Source organism: Notolepis coatsorum (genome assembly GCF_963971535.1).
Source record: "Notolepis coatsorum genome assembly, chromosome: 11".
Lineage (NCBI taxonomy): Eukaryota > Metazoa > Chordata > Actinopteri > Aulopiformes > Paralepididae > Notolepis > Notolepis coatsorum.
Genome location: NC_140175.1, coordinates 71,754,417 through 71,774,210, shown reverse-complemented (window position 1 = coordinate 71,774,210; position 19,794 = coordinate 71,754,417). Strand labels below are relative to the sequence as shown.

General features: G+C 45.6%; 1 protein-coding gene across 2 annotated transcripts in view; it reads left to right on the top strand.

Annotated features, from left to right (window-relative positions):
• The window catches only part of inip (ints3 and nabp interacting protein), a 41,843-nt gene extending 22,252 nt beyond the window's left edge, over window positions 1–19,591 (top strand). Inside the window, exons 1-4 of one of the 2 annotated variants that reach the window (XM_084324590.1) lie at window positions 9,126–9,519; window positions 9,703–9,802; window positions 11,378–11,465; window positions 19,049–19,591. In XM_084324590.1, coding sequence (XP_084180716.1) covers window positions 9,495–9,519; window positions 9,703–9,802; window positions 11,378–11,465; window positions 19,049–19,159 — 324 coding nt within the window. In that variant the 5' untranslated portion in view covers window positions 9,126–9,494 and the 3' untranslated portion in view covers window positions 19,160–19,591. Of the gene's footprint in view, window positions 1–9,125; window positions 9,520–9,702; window positions 9,803–11,377; window positions 11,466–19,048 lie in introns of those variants that run through there. The other variant, XM_084324591.1, reaches the window with a different exon arrangement.
• The last annotated feature ends 203 nt before the right edge of the window (window positions 19,592–19,794 follow it).

Here is a 19,794-nt window from a genome sequence, read left to right as displayed (position 1 = left end):
GTTGTGTGAGAAACATCATGGTGTTTATGTGTACCGTGTACTCACTACTAAGGCAACTAACCTATGAAGCTATGCTTGGTGACGAGTGAGTAAAAGAATGTTCTTTCTCAGACTGTAATGACAATGGACAGTGAGTTCACACATTAACAGGTTTTCCTGTTTTAACTGGCCGTATTGAGGGTAAAATAGGAGGATTGTGTTTTTCCCCCCCCGGTTCCCTGGGGACTTTATCACCTCCTATCAGACATGTTGTGCATTAATTGTGTCTTTTGTGTGGTAGGGATACGATGTAACTCTCAGCTTGATTGCTGAGGTTGTGCTAAATCTGCTGGAGAAACTTATTTCCTAAAGGGAAATTGGTTTGGTTGCTGTCATGTGTGCTTAGCAAGGCCTGTGGTCGATACTAATCAAGAATGATGTATTCTCTCATTGTGATGATGATGGGTTGTGTGTGTCATGTGACCTACAACTGGGTTGTACTGGCCACAGAAGCACATGTGTATGTTGGACCGGGGTTCTTAGAGCCCTCTCTATTCTGTGTTTTTCCTTAGTAAAAATCAGATAGCAGGTTAGCTCGTGCGCTGTGTGGAGCTGTGAAACGCTTCATAGAGCTGACTATGACTGTGTCATATTCTCTTTTTGTCGTTACGTCGTATCATGGGTGTGGGGTCGTAAAGGGGTGAACTGGTAACCTTTCCTCTCCCCATTGTTCTGTCGGTCAGGGGTACACCCCCTGTCCTTCAAGGTTCCCGTCACGTGGCGGTTCGGCACGTTACGGGGGGGGGGGGGGGGGGGGGGAGGGAGTTCCTGGTCCCACGGCCTGGTATATTGGGCGTGTGCACCGCAGGAATTCCCCCGCCATAGAGTACGTCACCGTGCGCGTCTCTGTTGGTAGGACTTCCGTGTGCTGTTCAGGTCCATGTGATGGATCTGTTTTCAGGGGGGGTGGTCAGGGCTCCTCCTCACCAAGCGCCTACTCAGGCCTTCTGTGAGTTCGGACTCCTTCTTCCATGTGATCCATGTGAGGAAGCCTCCATCAGAGTACAGAGCCTTCCTCCTCAGATTGTCAAAGTGAGTGGACCCTCTAGAAGGGTCCTTTTCTATTGTATGTATATTCGATTCAATTCGTTTATTGAGTGTGTATGGGTTCGGTGCCTCTTCCCCGGAGGCCCTAAAACCAGTTCTTTACATGGCTCAAGGTGCAATATATTCTTTTCAATCTGTACAGCTCGCGTGGGAAGTCTCTCTGGGGATCCCCGTCTCTTTCCTATGGGAGGGTGGTGGGATGTAAAAATGTGAACATTTTTTACCCCGGCTGTGTAGACTGGGATACATACTGTTGATGCTTCCTTCTTTCTATTCCAGAAGTGTTGGAGTTAGGGAGTGTCACACCCCTCTTGTCGTTCCCCTGGGCGCCTTGGGGATTCAATGACAGGTCTAAATAGCCTGTTCATTGATGGGGGTGTGTCCCGACGCACGTATAGTGCTAGCTCGCTGTAAACAGGCGATTGACTGGCACGCCTTAGTTGCTTGTGGTTGAAACAGCGTTTTTATAAAGCAACTGAGATGGGGGTTTTTCCTCTTCCGGCGACCACATTCCATGACCTGGGTGGGTTGTCGACGGATCCTCGTTCATGTCTGGGGGATGATGACGGGATGGATCTGAACATATGTAGTGGGGTCTCACGCCCTTGGGGTGGGCCACCAGGCGCGGTTCGTCCCGACGTCTGGGTGGCGCCTTCTTTTCATGTTAAGATCAACACGCATATCTGCCCTTCTCCTGGAGTAGGCATGTCGGCGTGGTTAGGGCACGGGACTGGTTCTGGTCACGCTGGTCCAGATCAGTTGAACCCGTTGTCCGCCGGGGATGCAGATCTGCTGTTCTGGTACCCTGAGGGACTTGGGCTTTTTTCAGGGGGAAAAATGCCAGGTCGGTCTGGGTGTCACAGGGTTAAGCGCTATGGAGACCCTGGTTGGGTATGTTTTTACTCAGCACTGTCGTCATGGCTTACAGCCATGCCATTCTGTACGCGCTCGATCTCGTCGGATCTCGGCCGCTACACAGGTTGGTCCTGGTTAGTACTTGGTTGGGAGACCGCCGGGGAATACCAGGTACGGTGTGCTTAGGGGCTGGTTCTCCGTTGTTTTTCGCTCCTCTCTCACGCATGGCGAAGAGGGGCCTGTGGGGGTGGTTTTTTGACCTCCTCTGGTGACCCTGTGCTTCCCGTACCGCCAGGCCCGGTCCGAAGTGATGTTTGCGACCCGTAGGCCTGGGTTAACCCTTTTTGGAAACTGAAACACTTGTACTGCGGTATAGCCGGTGTATACCCGCAGGTGTGTTTTGGAGTTTTTTCTTGAGGGGTTATAGGAACAACCACCGCATTGGGTAACACCGAGGTGGTTGATTCCCTGGTGTGTTGGAGCAGTGTCAACTCCCGGGTTCACCGGTTGAGGGTGCCCCTGCACGTTCATGACGTCTGCCAATCGTGTCAGCCTTCTCTGCCTCGACCCCTCTGGGTGGGGGTTGTTAAATAGAGGCTTGGTCATGCAACACCGCCAGCTTACGCTCCTTCCGCCGGGGCGGCTGTGTTCAGCTGTCCCCTCTGGCGCCTGTCTCGTCCGCAGTCTCCAGGCTAGGGTTAACAGCCTGTTGCCTGGTTTTTCCCCGGTGCGCTGCCTGCTTCCGTTGGTTAACCTTTTTTGTGTGCTTACGGCCATGCTGACTGCCTGTTCTGCAGGGTCAGTGTGCCAGGCGGTGTACTATTGGGGGGACGGGGCCCGCTCGGCTTACTGGCCTGGTTGGTTCCGCCTGGGAATACCAGGTGCAGTAACTGAGGGGCCTTTGTCCGAATACGCTGGCGATGTGGGGGGCGGGGCACTACGTGCCCACCTGGTGGGGTCTTGATGCTGGCATCATGGACTTCTCCGGGCCCCCATTCCAGGGAGTCCAGTCCTTTTGGTGGGTCTGGGTCTTCCTTCGTGCTCCGCTGCTACGGCCTTGCCACGGGGTTGGGTTTGCCCTTGACCCCGTGATTCTGGGGGCAGTAACGAGGTTGTTCCTCCGTTCGTTCCCGGGTGGCATGCGGGTTGTGCGTGTGTGTAGTCGTGGGTCAAGCCACGGTCTGCTCACCCTGTGCGTTGAGTTGCTTGAGTGCCTCTTCGCACGGTCGGGTCCGTCGCCCTCCCGTGACGTCCCTAATAGGGGGGCTACCCTCCATTAGGGGGGGTCGGGGGGGCTCGGCCCTCCCTGTTCTGATGGTTTTGGGGGGCTGTCAGCGGGGTGTATTTGTCAGCCAAGTGGCTCCGCTTGGCCTCCCTTGTGCAGAAGGCGATGCCAAGCTAAGCCACTAACGATACAGAACGTTAGGTTATGACTATAACCAAGTTCTGTTAGTTAGGGGCGATGCTTGGCATCGGACGCCGCTGCAGCCCTTGTCCTCACCTTGTGGTGAAAGCTTGGGAAGGAGGAGAGCAGGTGACCACACACCTGCTTATGAAGGTAAGCTGATGAGGGGTGTGGTCAGACTAATACTGGTATTAGAGGTACATTTGTGGTTTATTCAGTACGCGTGCACGTACGCGAGATAGTGCAGAAGGCGATGCCAAGCATCGCCCCTAACTAACAGAACTTGGTTATAGTCATAACCTAACGTTAACCTTACTGTCATGCACTTGTCCTAATATACTAACCTACAGACAGTAGCACTCAACACTTTGATGAACATTGTTACTCAGCTGATAGAGTTGTGCCCTTCCTGATGACTTGTAGGTCGCTTTGGATAAAAGCGTCAACTAAATGATGTAATGGGAAATATTAAAGGACTAAACGATGAGCCGTTTACAAATCATTCTGAGTCATTATTTATAATAAGAAGAAAGTTTATTAACAATAAGAAGAAAGTTTATTTCACCGTGGCCACGTATGAAAGGACAGTCTATAGTCAGAGACAATATGTTAACCCACTAGCGTCTGGCCATAGACTGACCGCGAGTGCTGTTTCAGACATATGTTAAATACACAGTTGTCAGTCATAACATAATATCAGATATGATGATGAAGGTAAACAAAAATGGTTCTCAGTCACTGGGAGCAACAACAACTTTGTTATGACTGGTGGGATGTCAGAGTGTTCTTAAAGAGACATACACACATTAACCAGTCAAGCTGGTCATACTGAGAGTCAAGCTGTATAACATGATATCTCAACACAGATCTATAAGAACATGATAATATATTTCCACGACAGTTCCCCCGTCTGATAATTAATCACAATCATTATCACTTCATAAAGACAACAAAAAATATTATCATCATTAAACCAAAAATAACACAAATTATAATAACTCAGCATAAACTATTTTTATTATCTAAAAAACAAAAGGTCCTCTGCATAGACCCCGTGTCACGTGCAAAAGAGAAGTTGCCATAACAGCCAACCATCATTAGCGTCTCTTTGCAAATGTCCAGACGGTGGTCGGAGGACTCAATAGTACAGTCCAGCCTCTGGTTTTGTCAAGGCCATATTTCTCCCACCACCAAGCTGAAAAATAGAAATCACAAAAAAACCAGGAGAGTATCTCGCAGAAAAATTATTTCCCTTATTCAAAACAAAAACACTCACAAAACTCTTTCAGTAGAGCGAAAACAGATTAACAGCAAGAAACAAAAACAAAATTTGCAGACTCTTCACAAAGAATGAAATATAATCTCAGGGAAATCACACATAACAGTCTATGGCACCGATGCAAGACCGGCTGGCTTAGATCTTTGTCATCAGTTCATGCCCACTGAGTCTGGTCGAAAGCATGATGGAAGCCGCCTCTTAGATCTCTATCTCTGGACCACCCATAATATCAGGCTGGCTGTCAGTTGATGTTCTTAGCGTCCCATCAGCTGGGTGTACGCTTTCACTAGCCGATAGGCCTAGTTCTGCAGTAGACTGGGACAGCTTACTTTCCCCGTAATCAGCTGTAGTCGGTTCCCCCACTCAGGTTCTCGGTTGTGCCCCTGATGGAACAGGTCTGCTGGAAACCGTCTCACAGATCTTTGTCCCCGGCTCATGGTCACGGAGAACTGTCCAGTGTCATAGCTGTAACTGCAGAGCAGAACCCCGGTTCAGTAGAATAGCTGGGCCAGCACTTGTCAGTGGTCCTCTGCGCCCCAATAGCTGTGTGTCCTCTTCTCGGGCAGAGACGGGGTACTTGGACCGCACAGGAGACTGAAGAGAGACACGCTCAGCGAGAGACTCACCAAAGGAAAAGAGAGAGAAAGAAATAAAAATAAAAAGCTGTCCGGTACCTCTGATAACGCTGAGTGAACAAATTAATTAGCAATTAACATGACTTGTATTCTTAGCGGGATGGGGTACTCAGTCACACTGCGTGTTACAAAGGTCACCTGTTTTTATTTCTCATTTCTTACATCCATCATACTTTTGTCACTCATGACATGCAGGAGGGCAATAGCTGGCCTCAGAGTAGGGCCTGTGTTTTTCCCCTTAGTGATCATGTGTATTTTCTCAATTTCAAGCACGACCACAGCCACTCTTCCGGTAGTGACTTGCACGGTATTTTAATGTTGACCCTCCTCTGTAAGCTGGTTTATCATCAAATGGAGTGACGGAATATTACACTAGAAATAGGGAAAAGCAAAGCAATACATAGACTCTGTGTTTAACTGTAACCTAAACAAAGGATAAGTGCTACAAAGTAAACCTGAAAAGTGACTCAAAATAACTGAAAACAAACAAACGTGCACTCCTGTGACAGACGTATAAGTAGGCTGTGCCTGAGATTATCTGATTGGCTAATGCCACCTGCCCAGTGAACTAGTCAATAACCTCCACAAACAGAGCAAGTTTCACACATACACGCATCAAGAAGCTAGATGACTATGAACAAAAACACCCTCTAACTACCAGACGGAGCTGTGGTTCCCAAGTCTTGGTTTTGATTAGAGGACTCTTATTGGGGGTCGTATTAATTAACCTGACTGTTTGTGTGAGTGTCATACTCCTATTTGGAACTGTTGCCTGAACTAAAAACAATCTCCTAATGTATCCAAAACAAATATGTTCGAGCTTAGAAGTCCAGTTTGAAATTCAACAGGTTTTAAATAAGCTTTTCTGAAGCTGGACGAAGGTCATCCATTACAAAGCTCCATCTGACATCTATTTCTGATTTTGAGATAGGTCATTGTACTGTATACTTGACCTCTTTATTTAAAATGAGTTGGTGAATGGGGGTGTGGGTGGCAGAGAGTGAGCAGGCTACAGTAACCGTATCTGTACATGTGTGTATTGTATTGTGTACTTGTACTGTATGGAATGTTTTACATTTGTGCATCGGACTCCCTCTATAATGAGATGCTGCATCAAAGGGGCTTCTAGGCATTCTCTACTCTTACATGATAAGTCAACACCTCCCTGCCTTCCCAATCTACGCCACTAGATAGCAGTAGAGCCCTGGAATCACTATTCCCCTATGGGCAATGGACATTTCCCAGCACAAATCACACTGTATTTAAGACACACGGCATAACACATAGTGGATCAAAAGGTCAAGCTCAATAATGCATACCACCCACAAGACTAACCCTGTGGAGTCACATATATATATATGTAGACATTTATCCCAAAAATAATGGAACAAACGTACCAGAGAGGAGATCATGTACAAAATTCTTGTTAGTTGGTTGACTTTTTTATTACATTGGTGGTTGCCATTTTGTCACAGCCAGAAATATTTGCCTCTCTAGGATGGAACCCAGATAGGTAATTTCATCTGTCTTTGTTGAATACAAGTCGAAAGTCAACAAAATCGAATCTACGAATTCCAATCTGGCTTCAGAACATCCCACTCCACTGACACATGCCTTCTCTATTTAAACGACCACATCAAACAAGAGGTGGACGCGGGCAAATACTGCGGCATGGTCATACTGGACCTACAAAAGGCCTTCGACACTGTCAATCACACCATTCTGATTGACAAGCTAAAAGCAATTGGTTTTGATAGTCTATCAGTGAGCTGGATGCAATCCTACCTGGAGGGGAGAGAGCAGATGGTGGAGGTAAACGGTACCATATCCCCCCCCCCTCACAGTAAGCTGTGGTGTTCCACAAGGAAGCATACTAGGTCCGCTACTGTTCCTAATTTATGCAAATGACATGTCGTCAGCTTGTGACTGCAACTTGTTCCTGTTTGCGGACGACTCAGCCCTGCTGGTCTCTGACAAGAACAAGTTACAGGTTGAAAAAACCCTCAGCTCAGAACTAGGCAAAATCTGCATATGGCTCGCTGATAACAAACTATCATTACACATGGGCAAAACAGAGTCCATTCTCTTCGGTTCAAATAACAAACTCAGCAAGACCGACGGCTTCTCAGTTACAGTGGGTGACAATATTGTCACAAGGAAAGAAGATATTACCTACCTGGGTTCCATCCTAGAGGCAAATCTTTCCTGTGACAAAATGGCATCCAATGTAATAAAAAAAAGTCAACCAACAAACTCGATTCTTGTACCGGATCTCCTCACTGGTAAACAAGAATACCCTGAAGACTCTGGCAGGAGCACTCATTCAAGGGTACTACGACTATGCTTGCACCTCATGGTACCAAAGCACCTCAAAGGTGCTAAAAACAAAATTACAAACATCTCAAAACAAACTGGTCAGACTACTGCTTGACCTTACTCCTAGAACCCACCTCACCCCTGCCCACTTTGACAACCTAGGATGGCTTAGAGTAGAGGACAGAGTACAGCAACTTGCAATGGGCCTGGTCTACAAGATACACTACACGACCAAGGTACCCATGTACATGTCAAAATACTTCCCAAAGGTCAGTGAATACCACGATCACAACACCAGAGGGAGCTCCACAAATCAAAAAAATGTTAAACCCAGATTCGGCTCAAACAAGGGACTAAACACGTTTCGCAATTATGCCACATCAATGTGGAACGCCCTACCCAAAGCTGTAAAGGAATGTGAATCACTACCCACTTTCAAAAACACTCTCAAAAAACACCTACGGGAGACTGCAATTCGAAACTGGCCCCTGTAAATGTCCTAACACAACCCCCTCCAATGTACAGCAAAAATTACCAAGTATGGTCTTGTCAATATTCCAATGTACAGTTTTGCTTGTACAGTTGTACAGTGTCCCCCCCCACCCCTCCTACCCAACCCCCCCCCACCCACCCAACCACCTCCAATGTACAGTACCCCCCCCCCCCCACCTACCCAACCTCCTCCAATGTACAGATGTACAAATCTGGTATGTCATAAATGTATAGATGTAGCAGTACTGTCTATCTGTATGTCATGTATGTCATATATGTTACGATGAATTGAAAATGGGGGACCCTGATGTAAACAAGACGAAAGTCTTTCTCTGGTCTGCATCCCCTTAACAATTGTATGTATTGAGCTGTACTGTACTGTACCCATTCTGCAATATGTTAATAAAGTTTTCAATCAATCAATCAATCAAACTTTCAACTTTCATCCCATACCCATACAGTATCAACTTTCATCCCATAGGCTACTCATATAATTTATTTCAACATAAATGTCTCTATTTCTGCTGAATATTTACTACACTGAAATAATACATACTGAACTGATTCTATTTCCTGGTAATATTCACACCTCCCAGTTGCGTGATTACACAAACAAGCCGCATTTCTCGGAGACGCTCTCTGATTGGCACTGACTGACGCTCTCTGATTGGCCACTGACGCGTTTGGCCAATCCGTGACGAGCTGTGTCTTTACCCATTTCCTCGTCAAACAGCCTGCAAACTACCTGGCGTTCTATCGCCATGCTCTAAGACAAACTCTAACCTTAACCAACTTCGAAAGAGTGCCTACGCTTAACCGTCGAAAGAACTTGCCGGCACGCTCTAAGACAAACTCTAACCTTAACCAACTTCGAAGAGTGCCTAAGCCTAACCAGTGTAGAAACAGGCGTCGGCCAATCAGAGAGCGTCTCCGATAAATGCGGCTTGTTTGTGTAATCACGCCTCCCAGTTGGATGTTTACTCCAACCCTACTCTGTTTACATCTTGTATGACCCTACCGGAAGCAAAATATAGATACTAGGAAGTAAATATTCTCGTTGTGTCACGTGACACCACCCCCAACAATGAAAATAAAAAGGCGAACGTGGGTAGCGGTTAGCAAGACATTATAACTATTTCATTGTCCGTTTGTTACTAATTGAGCTCCTGTTGACTTTCAACTTGTATTGATTTGTTGTTTGCCAGTGTGTTAGCCAAGTAAGCTAAAGCTAACGTTTGCTAGCTAGCTAACTGGCCTGTAAATAATCGGTAAAAGTTATGCCTTTCGTTTCTGTCATCAATTCAATCGATAGCTAACGTTAGATCAGAATTGGCGGTAGACTATTGGCAGTTAGTTACTTCATTTAACTTACTTTGAGCTGTGAGTCATTGATCCATCACTTTTCCAATCCTTCCTTCTACCTGACATGGCTAATAATCCTCCTGGACAGGGTACGTTTGTTTTGGTGCTTGATGATGAATAATAACTCAACGGCGAAAGTCCATAATATAGTCTAACACAGTATAACGTAACGTATATATTTAGTTTAGGTTTTGATTATTTATTTATATATATTAAAAAGTAATCCAAGCAGTTTGTACTCATGATGTCTTTCTATTCATCCATCCCTTCAGGCTTCCAGAACAAGAACCACCGTGTAGCCATCCTGGCAGAATTAGACAAAGAGAAGAAGCGGCTGATCCAGAACCAGTCTCTGAACAACCCTGGAGCCAGGTGGGGATAGTTGGGTATCAGAATATTAAAAAGCACGAGAACCACTGTAGCTTGTAGTAATGGGTATTAGGGAGAGACAGTGGGGCGGGTATTGCTGGTCCCCCAGCTGGAATATGTAAGTTAACTCTTACGCTACATATTACAGCCAAGGACCAGCAAGTGATGGTGTAGGTCTATGCTACGCTATATGTACTGTATACGTGTAGCAAAATGGCCCTGCCTGAAGCCTAGTAAAACCTAAAGGGATTAAGTAATCTGTAACCCGGATACTAAACCTGTAAACCGTATATTATGTCTTCATGTCTCATTATGAATTGAAAATGGGGGATGATGTAAACAAGACGAAAGTCTTTCTCTGGTCTGCATCCCCTTAACAATTGTGTGTATTGAGCCATACTGTATTGTACCAATTTTACAATCTGTTAATAAGGTTTTCAATCAATGTCTTGATGAAACAGTACTGTATATCTGTATGTCATAAATGTCTTGATGAATTGAAAATGGGGGACCCTGATCAGCCTGATGTAGGGCTGGGCGATATGGAAAAAAATCATATCGCGATAACGATATGATAATTTTATTTTATTTCTCGATATCGATAATTATCGAATTGTTATAAGTATAAAAAAAAAAAACATTTACAACAGATGTATGTTTATTTTGCAGCAATTCTTTGTCATTGCCGCCATCTTTAGTGTTACATCCCCTCACACTCCAGTTCTCAGGCTGCAGCTGGTTTAAAAGCTAAAGTAAACCGGCTTCTCTGCTGGCTGTGGCTCCAGAGGAGTTGAACAGTTCTGGCTCTGCTAGTTTGGCGCTTTTTTGGTGGACAAACCACCGCACATGTGCACTGTGACTCGTGACTGGAGTCTAGTTCTGCTAGCACACATAGCCTACTGTGTACAGACGGTTTCAAAATGTATTTTAAATTAGAAAGCAAACAAAATAAATGGACAAGAGAAAAAGAAATCTGAATTTGGTCAGTATTGTCATTTGGACAAGCAAAGCCATTACTTTAAGTTGCAGGCAAGAAAGACAAGTCTGTCCACTGTCTCTGGTTTTAAAACTGCCCTGTTGCAGGTAAAAAAAAAAAAAAAAAACGATTTTTCGATTTTCTTTTATTTCGATATCGATTATTAAAATATATCGCGATATTTATCGTTATCGTTATATCGCCCAGCCCTAGCCTGATGTAAACAAGACGGAAGTCTTTTTCTGGTCTGCATCCTCTTAACAATTGTTTGTATTGAGCCGTACTGTATTGTACCCATTCTGCAATCTGTTAAAGTGTTCAATCAATCAATCAATTATATCCTTGTTACTCTCGATACTAGACAGGATTCTTAAACTAACTTGACAATTACAAGGTACAAACATGCTGACATTACACCTAGACATGGTTATTTAGGCCTTCTTGTTAGTTACTCAGTTATCAGTGTCCAGTTTATTACTTGGCCCACCACCCATGTTACATTTCAGAGCCCTTGATCCTCCATGTCCAACAGTTCTGCCACAACCTGACCCCCCCCCCTCCTCTCTGTCTTTTACATTTCTCCTCTTTCTACCACTCTGCAGCATCCCTCTCTCCAGACCGGCTCTGAAGGAGTTCAGGGACCATGCAGAACAGCAACACATCGCCGCTCAACAGAAGGCTGCCTTGCAGGTGACACACACACACACACACACACACACATAAACACAAATCCTGGCTCCTGTTTTACACATTTTAATCACAATTCCACTTATACAGGATCTTTTAGCGGTCATGGGCGTTTTTGGAATATCATAGAATAATAAGGTGTATTCCAGGTGGGAAAAGTCAGGGAATTTCATAAATGCACTGGTTAAATCATGGGATATCAATGAATTTTACAGATGTAACACTTGATAGGAACCTACCAGAATGTTAACAAATTGTTTTACTTGATTGCATTAATTGAAAAGAAGAGAGTTTGATTAATTAGATCATGAATGTGCTCTTCTAAATTCATGAGAAGGTTATGGATTTTTACATCAGTTTGGTTCTATTTCATTCTGGCTTCCGCTCAGCGTCAGTCTGCACTAACCTCACTTCGTGCCTAGCACTGAATAAAAAACTCCACAATGTACCTTTACATACCGACATCCGTCTGGCCACACCCCTATCCGCTTACCTTCATAAGCGGTTGTGTGGTCACCTACTTGCCTCCTTCTTCACTTTCACCACAAGGAAGTGCCTTCGGTAGATACCCACACTTGACGAGGTTATTTAGTTGAAGAAAGTTGATACGTGTTTACATTTTTTCTTGCTTTTTTCTTCTCTCATATATTTAAAAAGAAAAAAGCGAAGTCATAATGTTTACCTCGGAGGGTCGCGCTCGCAACGTCACCCTTCACCAGCGGTTCTCCATTGCCGCCTCTGTCGTACGTCTTGGAGCGGGGTTGAGGCCTCTCTCGTGGTCGGCAGCCACGCCCGGTAGGCGTCCGATGGATAGTTTGCCTCTCCAAGGAGCTGGTGCACCAGCGTCGTCTCCTTTGCGATGGCCTGGTTCCGGCTCTGGTTCCTCTGCTTCCGGGGAGTCGTCCGCTGTTGGGCGGCCGGCGCCTTTAGTTGCGGGGGATTTGAGACGCAAACTTTTTGTGTCAGCTCGCTCCCGTCGCAAGATGGTGGCTTGCAGATGCGAACGGCCTGGTTTTGGTGAGTTGCTGGAGCCGGATGAGGATGCGTCTGATTCTCCATGGCCGATGGAAACAGAGGACTACATGGTAGAAGCGGACGGGTTCTTGTTCGAAGCCCCGGTGGAGACATGTCCCCCGCCCGTCCAGGTAACGCTTGAGGGGAGTGAGATGTTTCCTTGGGATTCCTCGTACGCAGATGTTGGGTTAGAACCTCCGACTCGGCGGCGGGATGCCCTGCTATCAGCCACATCAGAATGTGGCTCCTTAACCAGTAGTCTGCTGCATGTGAGGGACGCGAGCTCGGTGGGGGAAAGTATGCAGGGGGAACTGCATGCTTTGTTCCCTGAGTTCATGGCGGCAGCGGCAGTCGCAAACGGCGTGCCGCTGCCGCAGCCACTGCCTGTTCCTATTCCTGACGATCTCATAGGTCATCTATGGCAACGTCGCCCGGTGAGAGGGGTGCACGTTGTCTGTCAATTTTTCCCCTCAATGGAGGCCTACGTCCGTCAGGGACAGGTGGTCTCCCACATCATGGGCCTTACCCCCGCCTACGTGCAAGTCACGAGGGTGGTCGGTTTGGTAGAAGGCATGAAGGAGGGCGTGCCTCGGCTTGATAGGCCGATGGCGGCGCTCCTTTGTCCTGAGGTGGTGTGGGAGCCGTTACGGAAGCCGGTTCCCCAAGGGAAATCGGCGAGGCGGTTGGCTTTTTGGAGTGACCAGTCATTTATCTCCGCGACGCAATCTCTGGCTTCTAACATCGCGCAGCTGGCGAGATTCATGTCCGGGATACTGACGGGCTGCACGGAGCTGACTGATTTACAACATGATCAGCTCGCCCAGGCGGCAGGAGTAGCCGCTGGGAAAGTGCGTGCCCTGGCCACTCTAATCCAGCGCCACCTTTGGCTGGAGCAGGCGCGTGTGCCGGAGAAGAAGAGGACTCCACTTCTGACGGCACCCCTCCGATGCTGGACTATTCGGGTCGGCACTGCAGCTGATGACCTCAACCTGCAGGGAGATGCAGGAGGAGCGCTCCGTGCTCCAGCCTCATTTCCCCCCGCCCGATGTCGCCGGTGGAGTCAGACGGCAGGCGCGTCGTCAAGGTTCCGCCGCCGTAGCCGCCGCTGCTACCACCGCCACTGCTGGCCCTTCGGCGAAGAAGGCCAGGAGGAGAGAGGGCGCCTCCGCCACTGCAGCCGGCCCATCTGCGCCCGGAGGTGACGGTAGGGATCGTCATGACCAGCCGCCGATCGTTTACCGTCCCTCCGGGGCTCCACAGGGTGGCAAGTCCCGAGCGGCTCGTGGCAGGCGTCGCTAAAAAAGAATTGACTTTTTCCCTCTATGGTCCCCCCCTGTTCCCTTCCCAGCCCACATATAATTTTGTTGAAAAGAAATAAAGAGTCCCTCCTAAAAAGAGGGACTGTATTTTTTGTTACAAACTGTGTGTTTATTCACCAAACATATGATGGGGATGCGACTTGTGAATCTTTCGCTAGTATGGGTTTGATAGGAGGGCTAGACGTTACATTCATGTTAGAGCTTAAGCAAGGCCTGCAGCCTACACTCGGTTGAGAAAGGTTTTTACTGCCTCGACCTAAATCTTCACATAAAGGTAGAGGTTAGTTGTGTGCTCTGTTGCTTAAACAGTGATATTGAACCGCAACACTATTGTGTTGGTCTGCAGTAATGCTCGTATGAAAAAGTACCGCTGCTCAGCCGCTCTCTCTCTATCAGATTTTCTGTGTCTTACAACATGGATACGGTGTCGGGTTCACACATACACAACTTGGCCTTGTTATAAACCCTGTTCACAGATGTGTCTGTGGCTAGCGTGCATTGAATTAGCTTGCACTGTTCATTAGCATTTTGCTACTTAAGGTATCGTATGGCTGTTTGTTGTTGTCGTATTGCAAGGGTTGGGCTTGCGAGGGGGTACCGGATAAACCCCTCCTTCCCTCTTCTGATTGGTCAGGGGGTTTATTGGACTCTCTTTTCATTTCGTCAGGGCCAAGCTGTTAGGCAGCTTGGCACGGGGGGGGGGGGGAGGGTTTCCCAGACTCCGCACCTATCACAGGCGGTTGAGTCTTGGTTCTCCCCCCGTCATAGCAAACGTCACTAAGCACGTTTCTATTGGACGACGGCTTCCGTGAGTTTTAGACCCGTATGTAGGGTCTGTTGTTGTCAAGTTGTCGGGGCAGAGCGTAAGAACTTACTGTTCTACTACGCTCGATATACGTACAGAACTTGTAAGTCGCTTTGGATAAAAGCGTCAGCTAAATGACTAAATGTAAAAATGTAAATACGTGTAACTTGAGTCTGTTGGTCACATGACTCAATGTTACCAACCTTTTGAGTGCTTCAAAGTTACGGCCATGCTGACTGCCTGTGTTGCAGGGTCAGTGTGCCAGGCGGTGTACTAATGGGGGGGAAGGGCCCGCTCTTGGAGGGGCCCTGTCCGAATACGCTGGCGATGTGGGGGGCGGTGTCACTAAGTGACCGCCTGGTGAGGTCTTGATGCCTGGCGTCATTGACCTCTCCGGGCCCCCTTTTTTCCAGGGGGTCCAGTCCCTTCAGGGGGTCTGGGTCTTCCTTCGCGCTCTGCTGCTACGGCCTTGCCACAGGGTTGAGTTTGCTCTTGACTCCGTGATTTTTGGGGGCAGTAACGAGGGTTGTTCCTTCCATTCGTTCCCTGGTGGCATGCAGGTTGCGCGTGTGCGTAGTCGTGGGGTCAAGCCACGGTCTGCTCACCCTGTGCGTTGAGTTGCTCGAGTTCCTCTTCGCACGGTCGGATCCGTCTCCCTCCCGTCCTCCAATAGGGAGGGTATCCCTCCATTAGGGAGGGTCGGGGGGCTCTGTCCTCTCCGGTCTGATGGCTGTGGGGGGCCTCAGCGGGGTACATTTGTCGAGCTTCTGGCTTCCGCTCAGCTCCTCTTGTGCAGACTGACGCTGAGCGGAAGCCAGAATGAAATAGAACGTAAGGTTATGTATATAACCAAGTTCTATGAATACTGGTGACGCTCAGCGTCAGGACGCCACTGCGGCCCTTGATCTCGCCTTGTTGTGAAAGTTTGGGAAGGAGGCGAGTAGGTGACCACACACCTGCTTATGAAGGTAAGCGGATAGGGGTGTGGCCAGACGGATGTCGGTATGTAAAGGTACATTGTGGAGTTTTTTATTCAGTGCTAGGCACGAAGTGAGGTTAGTGCAGACTGACGCTGAGCGTCACCAGTATTCATAGAACTTGGTTATATACTAGGGCTGTCAGTTTATCGCGTTAATTAGATTAATTAATTACACAGCAAATTATCGCGTTATGAAAATTAACTCAAAATTAATTACAAAAAAAAAAGTTTTCTTTTTTTTTTAATATTTTTTTTGTATCTCATTCATTCCATAAGAATGTAGAAAACACATTTACAGACTTTTTTATTTTTTAATATGGTCCATTTGCATGTTCTTGGTATCTGATTCTAGGGACATCTATGAATCTCAGGGAATGTATTCCCAGTGTCAGAAATACTGTGGGCTAGATCCACAAAGAATGGATTGCACGGTGCAAGTTGCACCCTGGTCTGCATCCCCTTAACAATTGTGTGCCGTACTGTATTGTACCCATTCTGCAATCTGTTAATAACATTTTCATTCAATCAATCAATCTGCGCGGTGATTGATTGAATGAAAATTTTATTTTGAGTAAATTGTAATGAACCAAATGAGAATATCAATAAATCTTTTTGTATCTTTGACTGTGAATAACACCATGCTCAAATTGACCAGACCTGAACAATCTAAGCAAATTAATAGATGGAAGATGATTAAACAGAAGGTTTTGTAGATACAGTACTGAATTCTGCCATCCGGACACATGCAATTTGAAATATGATTATATAATATAGAATATCAGGCATAAAATGGTTATGCGATTAAAATGCGATTAATTAGATTAATTAATTACAAATCCTGTAATTAATTAGATAAATTTTTTTAATCGCCTGACAGCACTATTATATACATAACCTTACGTTAACCATATAACCAGATTATTTTTCATAGAATATTTCAATATTGATATACCCATCCTTTGTTGTTCTACATATTAATGTGAGGCGTTGACTTCCACGGTGCTCTGCTTCTCTGTCCGATCGGTGTCAAAATCCAAACATGGTGATCATAAATATGCTATCAGGTCAGGTCAACATTTAAAGGGGCCATGCATTGCTATTCCTTTCACTATTTGGGCAACTTTACACAATTCCATTGAGTCTATGGCAGGGGTGGCCAACCCGCGGCTTGCGAGCCGCATGCGGCTCTTTGCCCGTCAATGTGCGGCTCTTCCATCCATAAAAAATATATATATATATAATTTCTTAATTTAATTTTTTTTTACTTAGAATAAACATTTAAATTTTTTTTTTAAATGGTCCATTTGCATGTTCTTGGTATCTGAATCGGGACATATGGATCAGTGTCAGAAATAGTGTGTCTGTTACTAGGCTTGAGTAAATTGTAATGAACCAAAGGAGAATATCAATTCTATTTAAAAAAAATAATTATTATCTTTGACTGTGAATAACACCATGCTAAAATTTACCAGACCTGAAAAATCTAAGCAAATTAATAAAGGGAAGATGATTAAACAGAAGGTTTTGTAGATACAGTACTGAATTCTGCCATCTTTTTTATAATGTAAATTTCTCCACCATTTTTCATCGTATTGCAACATCGTTTTTTGCAAGACGTTCACAGAAAGGTAGAGAAACTAACTGTGTTCTGTTTTATGGCAATAACGTTCAGGTTTGTGGGAGATAATCCCCAAAAATAAGAGAAATAAAAAAGTTAATCCAGAAGTCAGATGATTGACAGGGGCTGGTGTGAGCTGGGTAGGGTAGTTTTTCTAAATTCGCAAGCCCAGAGTCTCTTCCTTCCTCACTTTTGGCTGTGCCACTTCCTCCTGTCGATATGTGCCGGTTTCCGACTCCCGACTCAATGCCCTGAGATTTCTATAATTTTATATTTCACTAATAACAGTTAAAATAATTGGTAAACAAACGTAATGCTGAAAATATACACTTTTACTGTATATCTCAGGCTTAAGAGGTTAACCATGTGAGGCCCAAATTAAAAAGACATTAGCAACTTCAGAGGCCAGAGGGTGGGACATATAAACACATTTACTATCAAATAGCATTGTGAGGCTGAACAACAGGACCAATTGACTATACATGTGCTTAACATTTTTTAAATAAACATTCTTTTTTTAAATGGCTAAAAGTGATTTTGTAATTTTGCAACCGTGGGTCTCACAGGGTACTTTTAACCCTGTGAGGCCCAAATTAAAAAGACATTAGCAACTTCAGAGGCCAGAGGGTGGGACATATAAACACATTTACTATCAAATAGCATTGTGAGGCTGAACAACAGGACCAATTGACTATACATGTGCTTAACATTTTTTAAATAAACATTCTTTTTTTAAATGGCTAAAAGTGATTTTGTAATTTTGCAACCGTGGGTCTCACAGGGTACTTTTAACCCTGTGAGGCCCAAATAAAAAAGACATTGGCAACTTCAGAGGCCAGAGGGTGAGACCTATAAACACATGAAGGGTGCCGTGACTGAAAAAAAAGGTTGAGAAACGCTGGTATATGGTGTGGCTCTTTGTGGTACCACAGTAACTTTTTGTGGCTCTTAGTCTCTGACTGGTTGGCCACCCCTGGTCTATGGAACACATCTGTAAAGTTTTTAATTTTTTTTTAAATTGTTTTCTATTTCTAATCAATTACTCTAAAGTAGCATTTTTCCACTTTAAGATTTCGAGCTGTTTTTGGGATGGGCTCCGCCCATAAGCGCTTTGAGTGACAGTCACCCACGCAGCGTGATACATGTATACGAGAGCGAGAACAAGGGAGAGAGAGAGAGGATACATCGCTCCATGCGTGCATGTGCGAGCGGCTCAACTGGGATTGTGTGTAAAATGCAGGTTGAGGGAGAGAGAGAGAGAGGATACAACGCTCTGTGCGTGCGTCTGCGCTGTGAGCGGCTCAACTGCGACTGTGTAAAATGCAGGTTGAGAGAGAGAGAGGGACAGGGAGACTGCTTCCGCATTATTCCCACTGCTCCGTTGTTGAGCGAATTGTTGATCCTCTCTGTCGGCACCCGCACACGTCAACCTGTTTGAGGAAGTAATTCCACTCGCTCTGTTGTTCAGCGAATTGTGGGCGGTGACTACAACCAGTGCCTTATTCACGTCAGCAAAACAGTCAAATCAGAACGGCTTAGTTGAGTGAGGGAGGATCTCGTGAACTCGAGACTAGACTGATGAGCCAAAATGAGAATTAGATAAACAGACCCCATTGATATAAACCCCCATTGCTAGGAAACAATGCTAAACACTGGAAAAGGCTTGTAATTGAAGTTGACCCCCGCTCTTACCTTAATGTAATATCTTTGCTCTTATACTTTCATTAATTATGAGATCAGAAGTCGAACCAGACCGGTCTCTATGCATCACTGTGTGTCTATTGTATTATTATAATATCAGGCTGTGAACAACAAACTTATTGTTGTTGTTGTGCGTCTTGTTCATTGCAGCATGCACACGCCCACTCATCCGGCTTCTTCATCACCCAGGACTCGTCGTTTGGGAATCTAATCCTTCCTGTGTTGCCACGCCTGGAGCCTCCTGGAGAGCCCTCCTCGTAACCCTTTCACCTATTACACCTTACACTTGACCTCTGACCCCCGAGGACAAACACGCAGACCACGGAATGGAGATGGACTTGAGACAACAAGGCCTCACACGAGCACACACACACGGACACTATCTCGTTGACGTTGCACACGTCAGTAGCCATTGTGGCCGGTGAACAAAAAGGTTACCCTGTCTCTGTCCAGTATCATCATAGTACACTAGGGCTGACCTTCGAAGCTTTTTTTGGCAATCGAAGCTTCGGGGCCGAGCTTCGATTTTAATTCGAAGCTTCGAAAAAAAATAAAAAAAAATAAAAAAAAATATTTTTTTTTAATATTTTTTTTTTAATATTTTTTTTTTATTATCTTATGTTGTGGGACTTGTACAGCACTTTCGTAAACGTTGTTGTTTTTAAATGTGCTCTATAAATAAAGTGGGTTGGATTAATTAATTAAGTAGCCCCTTTCGTGACTGACGCATCCAACAAGGTTTCACTCGGCTGTGTGATTTAATTCAAGGTGGATCGCTGTTGTCGTTTGAACAACTTCAGATTTCATGGGAACTACCAATCCCCAAAATCAAGAGTGTTTAAGATGAATGAAGTAAGATTTTGATTATTTGAAATATGGCCTGTGTAGACTAAACT